At 39.4% G+C, this 18,600-nt stretch overlaps 2 protein-coding genes across 2 annotated transcripts; both read left to right on the top strand.

Annotated features, from left to right (window-relative positions):
• Window positions 1-80: 80 nt before the first annotated feature.
• LOC145496120 (prolyl 4-hydroxylase subunit alpha-1-like) lies at window positions 81-11,142 on the top strand. The gene is made up of 13 exons (XM_081475757.1): window positions 81-715; window positions 2,709-2,849; window positions 3,687-3,877; window positions 4,955-5,006; window positions 5,109-5,275; window positions 5,908-6,078; window positions 6,945-7,015; window positions 8,175-8,274; window positions 8,531-8,581; window positions 9,286-9,348; window positions 9,715-9,783; window positions 9,892-9,988; window positions 10,844-11,142. Exons 1-13 carry the CDS (start codon window positions 370-372, stop codon window positions 10,912-10,914), a joined length of 1,590 nt encoding a protein of 529 aa, XP_081331883.1. The 5' UTR covers window positions 81-369; the 3' UTR covers window positions 10,915-11,142.
• Window positions 11,143-11,871: 729 nt separating this feature from the next.
• Window positions 11,872-18,502, top strand: LOC145496131 (enkurin domain-containing protein 1-like). Its single transcript, XM_081475770.1, has 6 exons — window positions 11,872-12,897; window positions 14,481-14,650; window positions 15,140-15,295; window positions 16,139-16,299; window positions 16,919-17,055; window positions 17,789-18,502. Exons 1-6 carry the CDS (start codon window positions 12,690-12,692, stop codon window positions 17,947-17,949), a joined length of 993 nt encoding a protein of 330 aa, XP_081331896.1. The 5' UTR covers window positions 11,872-12,689; the 3' UTR covers window positions 17,950-18,502.
• Window positions 18,503-18,600: the final 98 nt, after the last annotated feature.

The following is an 18,600-nucleotide window of genomic DNA, read 5'->3' as shown; positions in this document are numbered from 1 at the left end:
AAAAACCAGTGTAACACCCGTAAACAACTTGCGCCACAGAAAAAAAAAATCTATTTGAGAACTTCACCGCAACTACACTCACATGGCTCGACCAAACACTGTTTAAAAGAATCAGTGATATATTCTGGAAAATATATTTCAGCGACCAATTCCTACTTTACATCTTGATATTGACTACTTTCCATTTAAAAACCATCGAAGAATTATATTCTAAACATAGCGCAGATCCCATCTGCTTTCAAATATAGTATAGAAATGTTCACGATTAATTATTAATAGTTTGAAAACTTCCCCTCTCAGAATTCGCTAGCGCAAACTCATCGGTCACATGTATCGAGCCTGAATCAGTAAGACCTTGCTGGTGACAAAATGGGCACTCGATGGCTGTGTGTAATTCTCTTCCTGGCTTTCTGTCGAAGTTTTCGTCGAAAATTCTTCGCTAAAGGAGATAGTTACACGTCTATCGCAGAGATGACACAAGTTGTAAACTTGGAAATGAAACTTGGAGAAAGCCTCGAGAAATTTGTCGAGTTAGAAAAGAAAAGATTGCAACAGATCAAGCAGTTTGCTGATAGCGTCAAAGAAGCGACGAATCGGGTGAAGATAGAGGGATTGAAATCTCTAGAAAATCCAACCACAACTTATGCTCTTATCAAAAGATTTGCGAACGGATGGAGCGAGCTTGGCAAATTTTTGGACAAGGATTATTCGAACGGTAAGTTTCTTTATTTCGTTCATTAACATCGTTAATGATCACTAGATTTCTATACTTGTTTTATTACACGCTGCTAGGTTTTTCAAGATTTGTATTCATTTCTCGATTTTCAATCTTATATTTCATAAAAATTGTAAAATGGCTTTTCACGAGCTGAACATTTGCAACACTTATCAGTCCTGTAAATTCTAATAACATTGCAACGCTGAAAACAAAAGTATGGACAATTGAGTATCAATATAAAAAAAAATAATCCAGTTATATTCTAGGGTTTTTTCTTTGAAGTTTAGATAATATTTCATGTCGTATTTTCTATGAATTACACTAAATGCATCAACCTCGTCAATATAATCTCCACTCGAGTTCAACAATGCAATTTTAAAACCGATTGGTGGGGCCTAATGACTGCTGCAAAACCGATATCAAAGTCACCTTGGAAGTTTAGTTGTTTACAGCAAACGTCAATCATGCATTGGACCAATCAGAAATCACAGCGAAAACATGCAACACGCCGCCGGAAAACGCGGGAAAAATAGGCATTGTCCCATGTGACTATGGCTGCGACCTCAGACGTGTTTCCGGCTGTCCAGCCTCAAGTCTCCGCCGAAAATATTTTCTGCGGGAGACAATCGAAAGCCGGAAATACGTCATCTTTCTCAGGCTAATGTGACTATGATTATAGTTGTGCCGTCTAGAAATTTGAGTAGCAAGAGTGATTTTAAGCTGCACATTTTTTTTTTAATGGAGGATTCGGCAAGCTCAGGATGTTTTAAGATGTCTACGACAAAACTCGTTGCCAGATCCCTTGCACTTCCCTGTCCCTGGTCTGGAGAAACGGATCGGAGCGAATATATCAATATTCTAACGTGGCTCCGAGGCTTTCGGGTCAAAATTGTAAATTTTTAAAATTTCTTTTGTCTCTCAATTTCTAAAAGAGACTTGGATACAAAGAAAACAACACCAAATATAGAGGTTTGTCCTAACCTCGAAGCCATGTTAGAATTATCGAACTTGGCCTATTGGGAACGACAGTTGACACATTTATGCTCATAATTCGGTCTGTTAGTCCTACGTTTATACAAAAGATTCATTACCAGATTAAAAGTTTATAAACTAAAATTACAGCATAATATATTGTTAAGAAAATATATATTGTAAGAAAATATGCGATTACTTAGTCTGCTGATAAAGATATTGGATGACTGATTCCGCAATTTTCGAGAGGCCATCAAAAAAATGTGTTAACTTTCCGGTCTCTTTCCAACCACTTTCTGTCTAAATATCTTCAAACGTCCTGCAAATCTTTACAAGTCTCCGGGTAATCGTCAGTAATCTTCGGAAGGCTTCGGTCGTCATTGGATATTGACGGAAGTCTTGAATAAACGTAAGAGTCTTCGGAAGTAAGTTTGAGAGAATTAACAAATGGGAAACGCCATAGCGTGTACTATTGAGTTATGGATGCACGCGGGAGGTTGCAAAGCACGAAAGAAGCGTAAGAGTCGCACGAGGCGATGCCGAGTGCGACTCTAGCTTCTTGAGTGCTTAGCAAACCTCCCAAGTGCATCCCTAACTCAATAGTGCACGCTATGGCGTTTACCATTTGTTTTATAACATAACATTGAGACACTGGAACAACAGAAGCCCTTTTATTGAGCTACATCACAAAAAAATGTTCGTGTAGTCCTACATGACAAGAGAAAACAAGCGCGCGAAAATTCATTCATGACAACCGACTGCACACCAGTAACTCGATAAAGTTTCATCTTCAGACTACTGTGAAGACAGTTTCGCATTTCTGGCAAAAGAACGTCGGCCATTACTTTGGAAACAATGTCTGTCAAAGGATTTGCTTTGTAAACGTTAGCACACACGTCAGCAGCGTACACCCATGGGCAAATAGTAGACGCTAAATTAACCAATCAGAGCGCGCGCTTTGCTTTAGTTATGTTATAACCAAATGTTTTTGTTTGAATCTTGTCTTCTGTTTCCGTAGATTTGAAAGATCTATTGAAGTCAAACAAATGGCAGTTTCCAACCTCCAATGAGGACTTGATAGGAGCCATGGCCGCACTCTTTCGGCTCCAAGACACATACGACATATCTACTCCTGACATGGTGAATAATGATATTCCAGGTGAGCAAAGGAAACCAAAAACAAAACGACATTTGTCAGTGATCATGAGTAATTGAAAACAGTCTTTTTGCCCATAAAAATGGTTCTGATGTGGAAAGAAATGGCAGAACGTACCCAGGTCTCTTGTGGGCGCTTACGAGAGATCTGGGAACGAGTTTAGGCAGAACGACCTCTAACTGAGAGAAAATGAGCTCGACAGGGCTGGAGTGGGAAAGTCGCGTTCTATAGATAGATCATATACTCACACGAACTAATAATACCGTTGAATATACAACGGCTTTCTTGTATTCTGATTGGCTGTATTTTCTATGGCATGGTGTAAATAGTTGTATTAAATAGTTTCTGCATGTAGCAAGAGAAAGGAGCATCGAACCCTTAAAGAAAACAATGTATTTTAGTTGAAGGTAAAATGGTACAAAGATTGAAGAGAAACTGTCTATTCTCAAAAGCGAAAATACTTGGATATGTTATCGGTCTGTTAATTATAAATTGCTGAATACTCCAGACTTGTCTCTTAATTTTTGACCGATGAAAGGACAAGTCATTTAAAAAAACGTTGCCAACAGTTAAATATTGTTATTATTATTATTATTATTATTATTATCATTTTGTTACGAAAAGCATATAATTTCGTAGCTGTCTTCATAATTCGTCCGTATATTATAATACCATTCCTTGCTGTCCATTATTATTCATCCTAACTTCGTTTATATGTGTCCCTGTCATTTACTGGGTCGTACTGTACAAATTCAAAACATTTATATTGTTGAGCGTTTGTGATCAAGATGCGTTTTGAGTATACATGTATGTTAAAAAAAATATATAATGCCTGCTTAGGATGTGGAGCGGCTCCAAAGCTATTGGCTGAAGACTGTTTTGATATGGGGACAGTAGCTTACCAGTCCGGGAGATATGGACTGGCCAGGGCCTGGCTGAACATGGCGGATGATCTGATACGACAAGGAAGACACGACGGAGTAGCTAATCGCACAGAAGTGTTAGAGTACTTGGCTTGGATCGAATATATAGTAAGAAAATCAGACTTTGCTGCTTTGATTCTCAATTAAACGTTACGCAAACAAAAAATTAGGGGCCTCGTCCACATTACACCCGAGTGAGAATTTGAAAACGGAGGCTTCACTCTGAGAACGCATCAAATGTTTTCCGTCCACACCGCAAAAAACGAGGGCAGGGAAATCACACGGTTATTATGACGTCATCGTTTGCGAAAAGCTCCGTTTTCGAAATGTTCAGTTCCGTCCACACGAAAATGAAAAGCTGGCACTTTCATATATTGCCTCGGTTTGAAGAGCGTTTTCGAAAAGCTCCGTTTTGGTGACGGATTAGTGTGGACGGTAGGCCTAACCGTAGAAATAAAGCTGCTTTTTTAAATTCCTCCGGCGTAGTGTGGACACTGCGCAACTTAAAACGTGTAATTTGGTTATGTGCATTTCAGTACGGCTCTAGAGATTTGTTTTGTTCGAGGATTTATAGCTATTATTTCCAGGAGCTTGTAAAACAATTCAAGAAACAGCTGCGAATAAATTGGACTTTAATGTGTAACAGACAGCAGAGAACTCATTAACGAATTATTATTTAGAAATTAAAAATTTTGAGTGTTTTTCGTTGGCAATGAGAAAGTGATGCACTCATAAATAAATCAATAAATTACAATATTTAGAGAGGAAGACACATCAGCCTAAGCTGGTTTTCATGCAGGGCCTCTTTCTTGGTCGAATTGGAATTTGCAGATGTTAGTTTTTTCGGAGGGCGAAGAACCGGAGAACCCGGAGAAAAACCCTCGGAGTAAGGCGAGAACCAACAACAAACTCAACCCACGTATGGCACCGGGGCCGGAATCGAACGCGGGCCACATTGGTGGGAGGCGAGTGCTCTCACTACTGCGCCATCCCAGGTATCATTAATACTGAAACGAAAATTGGTGTGAAATTAGGGTGGTTCGAGAAATTGGGGATAAAATTAAAGTGTTCGACCTAGGGCAGGGGAACGTCTTTTGATTCGAGTTTTCGAGAGGTTCGAAAAATCGAGGGTTTGAAAAATAATATTGACTTGAATGATTTTGTCTTCTATCTTTTTATATATAGAAAGGAAACCCCGAGCGAGCTCTTAATCTTACCTTGGAAATAGTGCAACTGGGTAAGATATTTTATTTATTTCTTTATTCCACTTTAAAGTGCGCTTGCGGCCTATAGTCTTCGTTTTTTCAGAAATAAAAACTGTTCACATGTTTTTAAACAGCTCCCAACAGCACCCAGGCAAAAGAGAATGTTATGCACTACAGAAGAGCTGCTGAACAAAACACACGTGACACCCATGAGCAAATAAAGGCGAAAGAAGAAGAAATTACCACGACTACTTTTACAAGTGGAGAATACGCGAGCCTGTGCAGGGGCGATACGAGCAAGGTACCAGTCCTCTCTCTTCTTTCCATTTGTTCTGCAGTAATGGCTTCTATAATTGGAATGACATCTGTAAACCAACTTCGAATAGCCACAGCAAACCCAACTGCTTCTTATTATCGCAGTCTGTGATAGGAGAATGGGAAATGCTTAAAGAGATTAGGTCAAGCAATTTTAAGCAGTTTTTGAGTGGATGAATTTGCTTCAGAATTAACTGAAATATCACAATAGCGGCTTAAAACGGTAGAAAAACCCAAACGAAACAGAGACCTGACAGCCAAAAAGGGACATGAATCGGCAAAATTGGAGAAGATAAAAACGGATTACTTTCGGGAAAATTTGCATGGAAAAACGTCGGACCGACATTTTACGAGCTGGCGAAATACCTCCCGAAGGTCGATATCTGTAAAAAGTGGACCTCCCTTAGGTAGATATTGCCGAGTAAAAATGTTTTGAAAATACAAAAGCAGCGAATTCCATAACATGTGGCAAGAAATTTTGTTCGGTGACGACTGGAAGTTGCTTAAAAGAAAATTTCCATCCTTTGTAATGTTCGCCGAGTATGGCGAAGCAGTGAATTTCAGAACATTTCACTAACTGAGCTCGTAACTGTTTTTTCCTTTCCATTTCTGACTTAGAGTACTCCGCAAGGAAATCTGATTTGTTGGTATCACGGGAAGAAGAACCCTTTGCTTATGATCAGACCTGTTAAAGTAGAAATGGTTTGGCGTCGACCCCGTCTTATCATCTTTAGAAACCTTCTGAGCACAGCGGAGGCTAACAGAATCAAGGAAGTCGCCACGCCCAGGGTATGCTGAAATACGAACTGTAGGGAAAGTATCAACCTCGTTCCCAGGCTCTCTCTCGTTTGCCTCCTAAGAGAGGCAAAGAAGACAGAGCCTGGGAACAAGATTGGGAAAGTAAAGAGCGTTTTCACATACATGACGTCACGGCAGCCATATTTGTGTACAAGAACAATAAAACGGCGGCCATATTGATGTTCCAAACCAATACTATGGGAGTTGAACTCTTTTCTTAGGGAGGCACATTCTTTGTTTCAATAAATTTGTATGGCTGCTGGCCACGTGAGTGAAACTGTTCTATTGCTTGGTAGATTATGGCGTTTTGTTAGGGGGTTCACACGAGACAAGGGGTAGACCTATTATTCTACAAGCCATGAAATCTATCATAAACGCTCTTGTTCTTTGACCATTTCAATTTAACAAGAAATAAAATGCAAACAGCGGCAACAAACATAACACATGAACTACGCATGGTTTGAAACAACAATCTAAAATTTTCTTGAAATATATGCTGCGTAACTAGCGTAAGGGCAAAATAACTGTGGTTATCAATCATGAGTATAGGGCAGAATAAAATGGGAACTTCAGCTACTTCAACCGTGGTAATACTACGGTTAAAACGATGGAGGAAGGGGCGTTTCTTCCGTCCCTGGGGTAAATCTCACGCCCTACGTGCAAAATCCCTTTGTCAGCCCGGGATCTCTTCAAGGATAGTCCTGTGTTCTACTTAAGATACCCACCTCTCTCACAGATCTCATGGAAATTGGCTTCCTATCTGGAAAACTCTACTTAAAGGTTTACCCTTTATAATGCTGCTAAATTTATCATTTGATTCCCAGTAGCTGACGCTTTGTTTTGGCTTGATTTGACAGCTAAGAAGAGCAACTGTGTTTAACAAAAAAACCGGAGTGCTGGAAAACGCACATTATAGAGTAAGCAAAAGGTGACTGTTTTAATCTGTATCAGTGCACTTTAAGAAATTAGAGAGTGAGGAGGTGAGAGAGTTATCCTGCGTATAGCCAGCCGAGCGAAATCGGGTCTAATCTGCGATTAATTAGGCGTTCTTTTTCATTGCGCCGCGCGAAAGACCTTTTTCGCATTCAAGCCGCGCCAAAAATGGGGCGAGAGCAATTCTCGCCCCATTTTTCGTGAGGCTCGATTTCCGGTTCGTCTTGTATACGGGGACGCTTGCTGCGCAGGCTATGAGAGAGTGAGTCAATAAGTTTTCTGATAACCACTACATTCATTACTTATTATGTCCATTTAATCCTTTATAATATAAACAGGCGCGCAACGTTCAAACGCAACAATTTAGGCCCCGTCCCTACACCGCAGGAATTCGAAAACGCGCCTTAATTCTACGGTTAGGCCTACCGTTCACACGTCCACACTAATCTGTCACGAAAACGAGACTTTTCTTCAAACTGAAGGAATTTGGAAACAGCGGCTTTGCTTTTTAGTGTGAACGGAAAACATTTAGAAAACGGAGCTTTTCGAAAACGATGACGTCACGATATAATGACGGTAATCATGTGATTTTCCTGACCGAGGTTTCCTCAAACACAAATCCAAAATGACCGGTGATTGTTGCGTTTTTAAATTCCTCCGAGGTAGTGTGGAGTGAAAACATTTGATACGTCTGTCTTTGCCATCTTGAAGTTGATTGAAACAAAACGGCAAGAATGTCTGTCAGAAAACGTACCGGAAATACAAAGGAAAATGAAAATACGACGCTATGGACAACAATTGAAATAAATCTGCTGTGCAGATTTGATGCACAAAGCGTAAGTTTTCAGTAAATTTCTTGAGTTTTGGCCTGTAAATGGAGTATTTTACAAATTCGAGATACCTCTAACAGTGACCGTTTTGGGGCATTCTCGTTCCCAGTGTTACTCGTTCTAAAATGTCGTTAAAGAAACAGAGGCTCTAGGGACGAGAATGGTTTAGGTGGGAATGACAGCAGGAAATGCGCATGCGATGCGTTTGACCGCTGGTATGAAGCAAACGGTGATCGACTGCTCGTACAAATTGCGTGCTGTTTTATTATAAAATGTGAGCCATATGACTATGTGATTTACTGAAAAAATGGTTCCAAAATACAGCGCTTGGCTTGAAAACGAGGATGACGAGGTCGTTGCAAGGGTGAACCGTCGGATTGGGGCCGTGACAGGACTGGAAATGAGTACTGCAGAACCATTGCAGGTAAAGCATCAATACAGATATCTTTTATTCAGAACTTAACATACAAGATATGTCATTTATTTTACAGGCGCTGAGATTTACTCATGAGAACAGTAATAACCTAGAATTTAACCAATTAGAAAAGACCGCGATAAAATTTGACTAATTTTGCTAATTTTACAAGGTACATAGAGAGGACTGATTCACCTTTAACATGTATGTACTTCTTCGGTTTCCATGCTCAATGCTCTAAACAAAAGTTTTTTCTACCAACCAGATCGCAAACTATGGAATGGCCGGTCAGTATGAATTTCACCTCGATTTTGGAGTAAGTAGCCTTTGTATAATAATATACTCTTTAACAACACACTGAAAAGAGAAAATTTTAATTGACTCTCGTCCAAATATTGAGCGGTGAATCCTGACTTCGCAAGATTAAGTTGATAACTTTCGATTAGAAGTAAAACTAAAACTAATCGTGACTCGCTAGCCCACATTTTCCCGCGCTTCGCGTCACCTACATGTATTTGCTTCAAGTTTTCATTGGTTCACTGGATTGTCTGCGTCCTTTGTAATTAGCCAGAATGATCAGAGCTTGGGTCTTGGCTTAACGACACTCAATTGACTATATTCGTATCCTCGGTATCGTACTGGAACTAGCTTGGAATGGAGGCTCGGGGGGGGGGGGGGGGCGTTGGGCGGGGGAATATCTTACAAAGAGATTCATGCATTTGCATTTGAAAAGACTCCCCACATTAGCCTGAGTTGCAAGCTAGTTCCAGTCCAATACCGGGAATACGAATATGGCCTATTGAAAACTGCTTTATTTTAGTATCCAGTTCCTTTCGCGAGAGTCACGGTAGTCTTATGTCATAGCTAAAGCGCTACTCTCGAGATTAAATTGCCCAGGTCTGGGCAGTGCTAGAGTCAATGTATAGTGTTCTTTAGCAAAACATTACCTTCTGAGATCACTAGATCGCCAGTCAAGAGTATATAATTGTGTACCGACTAATTGTTTGTTTCGACTGTTAGGACCCAGGCTCACCCTTAGATGTCTCTCCGAATGGAAACCGAGTCGCCACAGTTCTTATTTATGTAAGGAAAAAAAAAGTTTACATTCTGAAAGTAATTCTATATTCTACCCAGAAACAAACCTGAATCTTAGAACCATTATTCATAGGGCAAGACTCATAATTTGTCAAAATATTTCAATTTTTTTTGTTTCGTTTCTATTAAGAGCTGTTAGACTCGTACGTCTGTTTCGCTTGCTGAATTTTAAAGTTTCAGTTGGCTTTAGAACAACCCCATCACAGACCTAGCCATCGGTTCACATTAAAAAAAATAGCAAATTAAATAAAAAGTAAAGTAATTTACTTTCTTTTTCTAAGAATGAGAAAAAGTTGTTGGATCTCGAAAAATGCTAACTGACATAAAAATCTACTTTTCTGCTTGGTTCTATAGCTTAATGACGTCAACAGGGGAGGTTACACAGTATTTACGAAAGCGAAAACTTTTGTGAGTCCGTCGATGGTAAGAAACTTTGAAAGCCTGTCAGACCGGTTTTGTCAGACCTGTTTTGTTCCACTTTCTTGATTCCATTATACTAGCTTTTAACGTCATTTCCTGACGTGTTTACAGGGTGATGCAGCGTTCTGGTATAACCTCAAGAGATCAGGGAAAGGAGATTACGAAACAGAGCATGCGGCATGCCCAGTCCTCTGCGGAAATAAATGGGGTGAGTCTGTAAATGGGATTGGTGCCTACTTCCCCCAAAGTTTGATCGGCCAATAGGAAACAAAACGAAATTAAAATATTTTAAGAGGTCAAGCTAAGCTAAGGCAAGTCAGATCTAAAACTGACAAAGGTTAATTCCGCGTTAAATGCAATTATTTTCTGGCTACTGGAAAGTCAATCGACGTGTTCTATTTGAAATCTGCGAATTTTTCATCCTCGAATTATTTCGCATGTATATCCATTGAAAGAGACAATTTTTCTTGATTTATGGCTTAGAAAATAACTAAATTTTGTAGGTTTATGATTATTATCTGTTGACCTTTATAGCGTTCATTAAAAAAATCTGTCTACTTCCCCTCGTTCAACCTCGTCCCTAGGGCCCTTTTCCCGTCCCGTCCCGTCCCACCCCATCCTTCCCACATTTAAATGGTAAATTGCTTGGTTGCCCTTCGTAGTCAACTCTTCTGGCCCTCCTTGACTATTTGCTGTCAGAGAACTCGGACTCATTGCGTAATTATTAATACAAGACCTCTCTGCCAAGTTATGATATCTCGGTGACCCATAGTCTCCTTCAAAGCTGTCTTTCTGGGTGGTCACACAATGTTCCCTCCACCTCCCTCCCCATTTCCTAGTTGGTGGACCCCAAAAGGAGGCTGTCACGGAGACTAGGTGACCCACTGCAGCACGTAAGTAATGCAGTAAGCCAATCACCGCTCGAAGCTAGACACATGACCAGTGTAAAGCGCGGGAAAACAGAAGTAAGGGACACGCTGTGCTAGAACTTTCACTGATTGTTTTTAAAACACTTTACAGCATATTTAACAGCACAATGTTTTTCTTTGATGTTCTTTTTCAGTTGCCAATAAGTGGTTACATATTCGTGGACAAGAATTCCGCCGCAAATGCAGCCTTGACCCCAACGAATGATGATAAATAATTTCAGACGTGATTTCTACATTTGTTCCGCCTTTTGCGAGTTCGTTTTAGTTTGTCAGGTCTTTTGATATAAACGTAGGTCTAATATGAGGCTGGGACGAAAAATAAGTCTAGTGGAAATATTAGCTAGTAATAAAATTGCAGCTTGGAGGACAGTTATTCGCAAATTGTAAAATTGATAACTTAAGAAATAAACTCTTTATAAAAACTAAATCAACAACCGCATTTGCTCTGTGTTTTGGACCCTTTTCGTCATAGGCAGAATAAATCTTTGGATAGAAAAGTTAGTTAACCAAAAACTTTTTTCTAAGCTAGCGGCATCTGTATTTCTTTCTGTCGATAAGTGTAAACTGCAGACTATACTAACTCTCAGCGACAATAACTAGCTAGCCCGGGCTAGCTATAACTAACTCTGAGCCTGAAATAATCCCCTCTAGCCTTTAAATGGCTCTCAGCAGGGTGATTTATTCACGAATTGCACTATTTTTTGCTCTAAATTGAATCTTTTTCCTGACCAATGAGAATGGAATACGAAAACGAAACAACCAATCAGATTTCAAGGCTTTTTCAAACTAAAGAATCACATTCCAGGAGACTGAAAGACAAAAAAGCTATTGTTTGGCAAATTTTGGTACTAACGAAATTCTTGTATTTCGGCTATGAAATTGTGCGATTTCAAAGCGAATGTAATAAAGTGGAGTACAATTTTGACCTAAAATTATACTTGTGATTTCAAATCGAATCTCGCGCTGCACGCTCGTTCGATTTTCAAATCACGCGTATGATTTTCAGACGTAATAAGTAATCATACGGATTTCCTCGTTCAATTTAGAATTAATTTTCACTTGTGGGTTAATTCCAAATTGAACTCGAAACCGTATGATTACCTGTACAAATTGCACTGCACTCAATTCAATTACCATTATATGTTTTTGCCAGTGTAGTAAATTTTTAGCGGAGAAAATTTTTGGGCAGGGACTGCGGAGGGGGAGGGTATATAGCCCTACCTTTTTATCGCAGGGATTTATTTTCTAGGGCTCCAGACGGCGCGCAAATGCAAGATAAATGGCGAAACACTGACCTTAACCATGTTAACGTTTGTTTGTATTCTCTCAGATTTTGTAGCCCTACCCTGTTGTGGGAAATTTATTTTTTTCGGCAACTTTTTATTACATATCGTGCAAGAAACCACAAAATCGTAAAAAAATGAAAGCCGGTCAAGCCGTTTCCAAAAAAGCACGCGAGAGCGAGTGCAAAAACTAAGGAGCAGGGGGAGGGGGTGAAGCCCCTCCCCACTTCTCCCCATTTCTTTTCTCACCCCAGGCGTGTTCCTTAGCTCGCCCGTTTGCTCGATCGCTTGTTCGATCTCTCCGCCTGGAAAGGAAAGGAAACGTCTGTTACGCGGGCTAGTCAAGCCGCCATCTTGGATTTAAATGCACGAGCAGATCCTGGATGATCCGTTTCCTGGGTACGAACCGGGTAATTCAAGCGAGCGATTTCTGTGTACAGCGGTTACATGGCAACATGCCTCCGTTGCCTTGTGGGACATGCTTTAGTTGTTTAGCATACCAACGGAAAATACATGTAGGAAGTAAGCTTTTGTTGTTGAAAACCCGAGAAAATCGTGGTGAAATTCTTCGTGGACTTGCATCGTAAAACGTTCAGAACCAAACGGAACTATGACCCATGAAAATCCAGGGATAAAATTTCGCGATCTGTCGTCAATCGATTGATACTAAAGGAAATCTCAAGTCGTGAACTAGAAAATGCTTTCGACTTGGACGATACCTACAGACCCTGGATTTGATACACGAAGGCCTTCTAGCGCTGATAGATACAGTCCAGTCTATGCAGAAAGGCTACCGAAAGCACGAGTGAAGCCCGAAGCGCTTTCTAATGCAATCAAGAACCAGGGAACTCTGGCGCAGTTGTTTAATCCTCAAGGAAGACCATACTCTATCGGATCAAGACCCTGTAAGTCATAGTTAAGCTCATATTAGCTTACAATGCACTTAGAACGTACAGTTTCAGCGTAAAAACACTTTCAGACCCTTGCCCATGTAAATCCCAGAAGAATATCTCGTCTTCTGACAGTAAAGTGAAGATCGGTGTGTTTGTAAACGACACTTGCTGATCATTCTCAATGGAGTGTTTACATTTGAAGCCATGAATATGCTCACATCTCGTGAGATGTCAAAAAGGTTTTTGACGCTATTAAGGTCATTCCACTGAAACAGAATCTGCACTGAGATTTTTGTGAAACTTTGCCTATTGATTGGTTATAGTAGAGGAACTTAAATTTTGAAATAAAAATGAGGGATCCCCATGTTCGTTTAGGAGCAACAGCACCTTGTTTATACCCAATAAATCCTTATAATAGCACCATGATTGTAGTCACGATTGCTTGCTAAATTTACGTTTCCGACGAATGGTTTTGTTCTACACTGAGAATTGTCCATATTTATTTTACACAGAGAAATCTATTACTCAATTCAAAACAACAGAAAAAAATGATAGGTCACCATACTCTTTTGCGAGAAAATGACGATTTACCTCTATACGAGATCCAGCCGTAAAGAAAAAGCCACCATTTTTTAATGCGCACATGCTAATCACGCTTGAAATTATGCGCAGTAGGGATGCGCAATGTAATACTGGGGAATGACCTTAAGTAATGATCCAGATTAGAACTGTCACATTTTCTATTGTTCTGCGGCAATATGCTTTCCCCACATTGAAATGGTTGTGCTTTCATACGGAGAATGTATCAACTGATGGAAAGCAGGTTTATGAAATAAAATGTATTTAAACTCTATTTTGAAAGGTAGTTTCCTTTGTGTTGAAACATTTCAACCAATCACAACAGTCATAAACAAAAACAATAAAAGTTTCCAATTTTCCAATGTTCCCTACATAGGATTGCTGTGGTATTTAGACTCAGAAGAAGTTTTGTTGAAAGAAAGATAGTTGATCAGTTGCAGATAAGCACATGTACAGCTTTCTGAAGTTTTGTTAGATTTTGCTGATTGAACCAGTCAGAAGTACGATACAACAATAGCAAAGTTGCACAAAAGTTAGCACCTATTTGCATTCCTTGCCATGTGGTGTTTTCCTTCTTATATGGACCGTTACTTGATTTAAGTTAAATTTTATCTCGGACTTCACACTCATTTGTGTGTTTGTATCTCAGATTAACTAAATGATTAATAAGCAAGAGACTGGTCAATTACTGAGCTAATATTAAATTGGTCATGCTATCAAATTACTTGGTACCATAGACGAACTCGTGCTCATACTAGAATTAACGTGACAGAGTGCGAATGGGAGATTTGTAGTTATATGTAAGACCTGATCAGGCAAAGCTGTAGGGTTAAGGTAAGGTTAGTTTTAATGTTTCAGTATTGTGAGAGTAATACTTGTTTCACATAATTTCCTGATCACATGATCACTGTACTGAACAATCCAAATAAAGCACACCTATGTTGGGAGAGGCTTTGTGAAAGGATAACATAAAGTCTGTCTTTCCTGAGCTGATTCATTACAATGTCTCTTTGTAGCCTCGGCACAATCCAAGAATTTTGCAAAGGAAAATGTGCATCGGATTAAGGAAATCCAGAAGGCAAATCGAGAAAAGCAACGAGAATCTGGCACTAATGAACCAGTGAAAGCGGTTTATAAGCCAGGAAAGTTTGATCATGTTGACTCGAAAGTGGCACACGAAATCAAGGTTTGTAAAATTTTGTTGTCTGGTTAATCCTTTTGTTTCTAAGATTGCCCAAGTTAAGAAAAGAAAAATTGTAACTTGTGTTTTGCAAAATGAGGATTAGAAAACAATTTTGCCACATACAACAACAACAACAACAACAACAACAACAAAAACTAATTATGTAAATATGGGGCACTGACATTTTTCTTTGCCTCCTTAATTTACACCCCAGCAAATCAAGTTCTACTTGGAATGTTTTCTACTCAGAATGTAAGGATGTGAGTTCAACAGAAGGATTTTTTTATTTTCTTTTCAGAAGGAAGGAGATGATTCTGTGGATTTTTACACCTGATAGAAGTCTCATTTTATGCTTTGATTATTATATTTTTCCGATCGAAAGGCTACAGGGGGAAGGGGAGTGGAGGTTATTGGAATTCTATGGTATACATGTACATTATGTATGCCTTCATATTTTAAGTCAGTTTTTTCCTTTGTCACTATTGTATATAGGCTCCTCCTCCCCCTCTACAGAGATCGAACTCTGCAACATTTCTTCGAGCTGGTTCAAGAAATGGTCCTCCAGTCAAGGACCGACCCACATCATGTGAGCCTGTTATTCCACGCGAGATGAAGTTGACTGTTCCTAAGGCAACTATTGCTAAAGAGGTGAGCATCAGTTGCTGAGGACACAAAAGTCTATCCAGTTTACTCAGCGGTGTGAGATTCATGGGCGAACAGTATTTATTTAGTGCTCACTATGTGTTCTGTTTTGTATATATGGGTTATTGACCAAGTGTGAAAAAAAGATGGCTAGATATTGGCCAAGTTCTTTTTTTGCGAGTTTATGGACCGAGACGGAGGCCAATATCCAGCCATCTTGACCGAACAAGCTTGGTCAATAAAGGATTTATTATATGGCTTTTGGGGAAATTTTTCTTGCAGGATATGGCAGGTAGTCCCAAGCAGGCAAGATAGCTCCATCTTGCTCGCTCGGGTAGCCAATCACAATGCAGGATTTGATTCATCTTGTCCGCTCACGGAGCTAACCATATAATAGGTGTGTGTACTGACCTAAATTTGTATTAAGACCTAAGCTGCCTGCTCTTTTTAACTCTCTAGTTATTTCAGGAAGCCACTGCCCCTAATTCTATTAATATAAAGTATTAATTTTGTAAAAATATATACCGGTATGTGAGAACAAGGGGAAATAAAGCTTGTTGATGTTGTAATTGTTGTTACAGCTTATACAGCAGGGTTCGTACGGGTCATGGAATACTTAGAAAATGGCAGATCTTAAGTTGTTGTTCACCACTGTTTTCATCAAAAATTGTGGACAAATGCCCTGCCTAAAGAAAGTAGAGATTCAGTGAAGTGTTATACATTGTAACTGATAACAGGTATGACTGTTATGTGGGTATATGGTTCTGTGAGCTGCTAGAGTTTTGATCTAGATTTGTATGTCTGTTATAACATGTTCTCCTCACTGATTATTGTCGTTTATTATTGCAGCACAAACCACAAGTGAAAAATGTCAATCATATTGGTCAAAATGTTCGCCATGCTCCCTCACCTCTCAGACCACGCCCACCCTCAGTGGTTGCAGCCGAGAAGTTAGCAGCCAAGAAGCAGGAAGAGGAGAAACGTTATCAAAGAGGAAAAGTACCCAAGTAGTGAGTATACAGGCTCAAAATCTAAATTATCTTTACATGGTTACAACACTTTGTTAAAATTAGGTTTGAGAATTAATTTTGTTCTTATATAAATTCAAGACGGCATCCTGTATGTAATGGTGTATTCTAGCAATAGATAACCTGCGAGTTTGGCTTGGCTCACTCTTGCAGCCTCTTCAGTCACATGTGTTACTGCGTGGTGATTCTTGTTGTTCCACCCAATTCTTGGAGGTGAAAGGAAAAGTGCTAAATGTAGCAGTTGGTAAAAGACTTGCTAGGATCCCTGGATGGGATGCTAGGTCATCACAGGTCTCCCCACCATTCTGACGCATTGTCCTAAGAGACATTGCTAGAGTAAATTGTCTCCCCAAGAATAAAATACCTTGGCGTAAGCCAGCACTAAAACCTGAATGGCTCAGTCCAGTGCAATAGCCATCAGGTCAGCATGCTTCTCACTAGTTTGGAACTTGTTAGTAATGATTGAAGAACTTTCATGATGTACTACGTACTTCTCAAAACCCAAATAGAAACTTGTGTATATGATTCGTTCAGGAGAATTAGGATTTTGAGTTTCAAAGAAAGCAACCATGCTCAATGCCATGAATATGATTATTTTCAGCCTTAAAGTTCGTCAACAACAATGGAAGGAAGAAGAAGCGATAAGAATTGCTAACATGCCAGATCCCAGTGTCCCCCCTGGACACACGCTAATGCCAAGGGAAGAACGACTACAGACATTGGCTAGCCTTCAAAAGAGTAAGTCGCAGAAGTTTCTGCTGACAAGTATGAGTACTATATCGAGTGTTTGGTTCTGACAACAACAAAATTGTAAAATGTAGACTTTTCTAGCCTTTAAATCTATCATTTTTCAACATTTTTAGTAGAAAAGCAACTGGTTTTAGTGTGGTATCAGGTATCCCACACTATTGTCATCTGTTCGTGTCCGTTAATGTAAATGAGTTGCAAAGATTGCATTGCATTCTGGATCCACGTATCCCACACATGTACCCTTTAAGTACCTATTTTTACCGGGTGTCAAAACTTTTTGAAATCAACTTCTTTATAAGGAGAACTTTCCTCTACATTGTCAAACCAGGTAGGCAGAATCAACCTCACAGCCAGGCAATTTGCCCTTTTTTCTTTCCTAGTCTTAAGTTCTGTGCTAAACTACCTCTGTTATCTGAGATTTTCTACTTTTAACACATTTTGGTACACCGTAAAAATGATGTAACGTAGTTATACATGTATGACCTACAATTTGGTTCCCAAGAAATTCCTGTAATTTAATAAAGTGTTAGAACGTTTGATTGATCTGTTGAAGGTCTTAGGTTAAGCTCCTGTGACATGTAGGAGAACTCAAAAAACGTTTTCCACTAGCTTGTGTCAAGAATCAAGTAATGTCTGCCTCACAACCAACCTCAATCCCAGGCGCCAATTTACAATTATAATTTCTTTCCAATTTTATTGTTTTTGTTTCTTTTTCTTCCAGATCAGACAGAGCTTCTTACCCAATTAAACGCACTTCCTGTACGGGTAGACACACTGCGTGTAAAGACAACAAAAGCCGAACTTGAAAGGAAACTTTCCGAAATAGAAAGTGCTATCAAAATTTTCTCCCGACCCAAAGTGTTTGTAAAAGTGGACGAATGATAACCTTAGTGGAGAAGCCAACGGAGAAAAAAACTGCCTTACCCCTCTCGTGTTGAATTGAGATTACTTGAGGGGCATGGGACGTAGAACTTGGATGACAATAGAAGAAACTGGTTGGTTCGAGATTCTGTACGTCGAAAGAGAAACATGGTTAAGCTAGCGGAAGAGGAAGTTTTTGAACATATGATTAAATCTATGATACTTTTGTTTTTCCTTACACAGAGAAAATCCCACGTATATGAACATTTTACATATCCATTATTTTAAAATTGAAAGAAAAATTCAAGAATAGATATCGAAACCTTTCATATCCTGTGAAACTGAAGTTCCTCTTCTCATCGAGAATTTGAGCACGAAAGTCATATACCAAGATAGTGCTGCACACGTGTTGCGATTGGTTCAAAGCTGTGTGCATTATGACATTGTCAGTTCATTTGAACGAATGACTGCAGCAAAAGCAAAGCTGGTCTGTTTTTATAATAATTTGAATTTTCATCAAACATAGTCTATTCAAGCCTTCTGTAAACTATTGTAAATAAACTTTGTACCCACTGCTGTGTACAATCATGATTTTGCGTGTTGGACTGCGGATGAAGAGAGCAGCTTTTAACACTATTCGACGTTGAAATGATAACATGAACGAAAAATACA

The sequence above is a fragment of the Orbicella franksi genome, chromosome 8 (genome assembly GCF_964199315.1).
Source record: "Orbicella franksi chromosome 8, jaOrbFran1.1, whole genome shotgun sequence".
Classification (NCBI taxonomy): domain Eukaryota; kingdom Metazoa; phylum Cnidaria; class Anthozoa; order Scleractinia; family Merulinidae; genus Orbicella; species Orbicella franksi.
Note: the sequence above shows the minus strand (reverse complement) of the source record. Positions and strands in the feature narration are given on the sequence as shown.

Bases quoted from the DNA above. Each gene is read 5' to 3' on its own strand.
- LOC145496120 (XM_081475757.1), top strand. From the start codon at position 370: ATGGGCACTCGATGGCTGTGTGTAATTCTCTTCCTGGCTTTCTGTCGA. The intron at 6,079-6,944 runs GTATGCTGAAAT...TTGATTTGACAG, and splicing joins AGGAAGTCGCCACGCCCAGG to CTAAGAAGAGCAACTGTGTT. The intron at 8,582-9,285 runs GTAAGTAGCCTT...TTCGACTGTTAG, and splicing joins AATTTCACCTCGATTTTGGA to GACCCAGGCTCACCCTTAGA.
- LOC145496131 (XM_081475770.1), top strand. From the start codon at position 12,690: ATGCTTTCGACTTGGACGATACCTACAGACCCTGGATTTGATACACGA. The intron at 12,898-14,480 runs GTAAGTCATAGT...GTCTCTTTGTAG, and splicing joins CTCTATCGGATCAAGACCCT to CCTCGGCACAATCCAAGAAT. The intron at 14,651-15,139 runs GTTTGTAAAATT...TATTGTATATAG, and splicing joins AAGTGGCACACGAAATCAAG to GCTCCTCCTCCCCCTCTACA.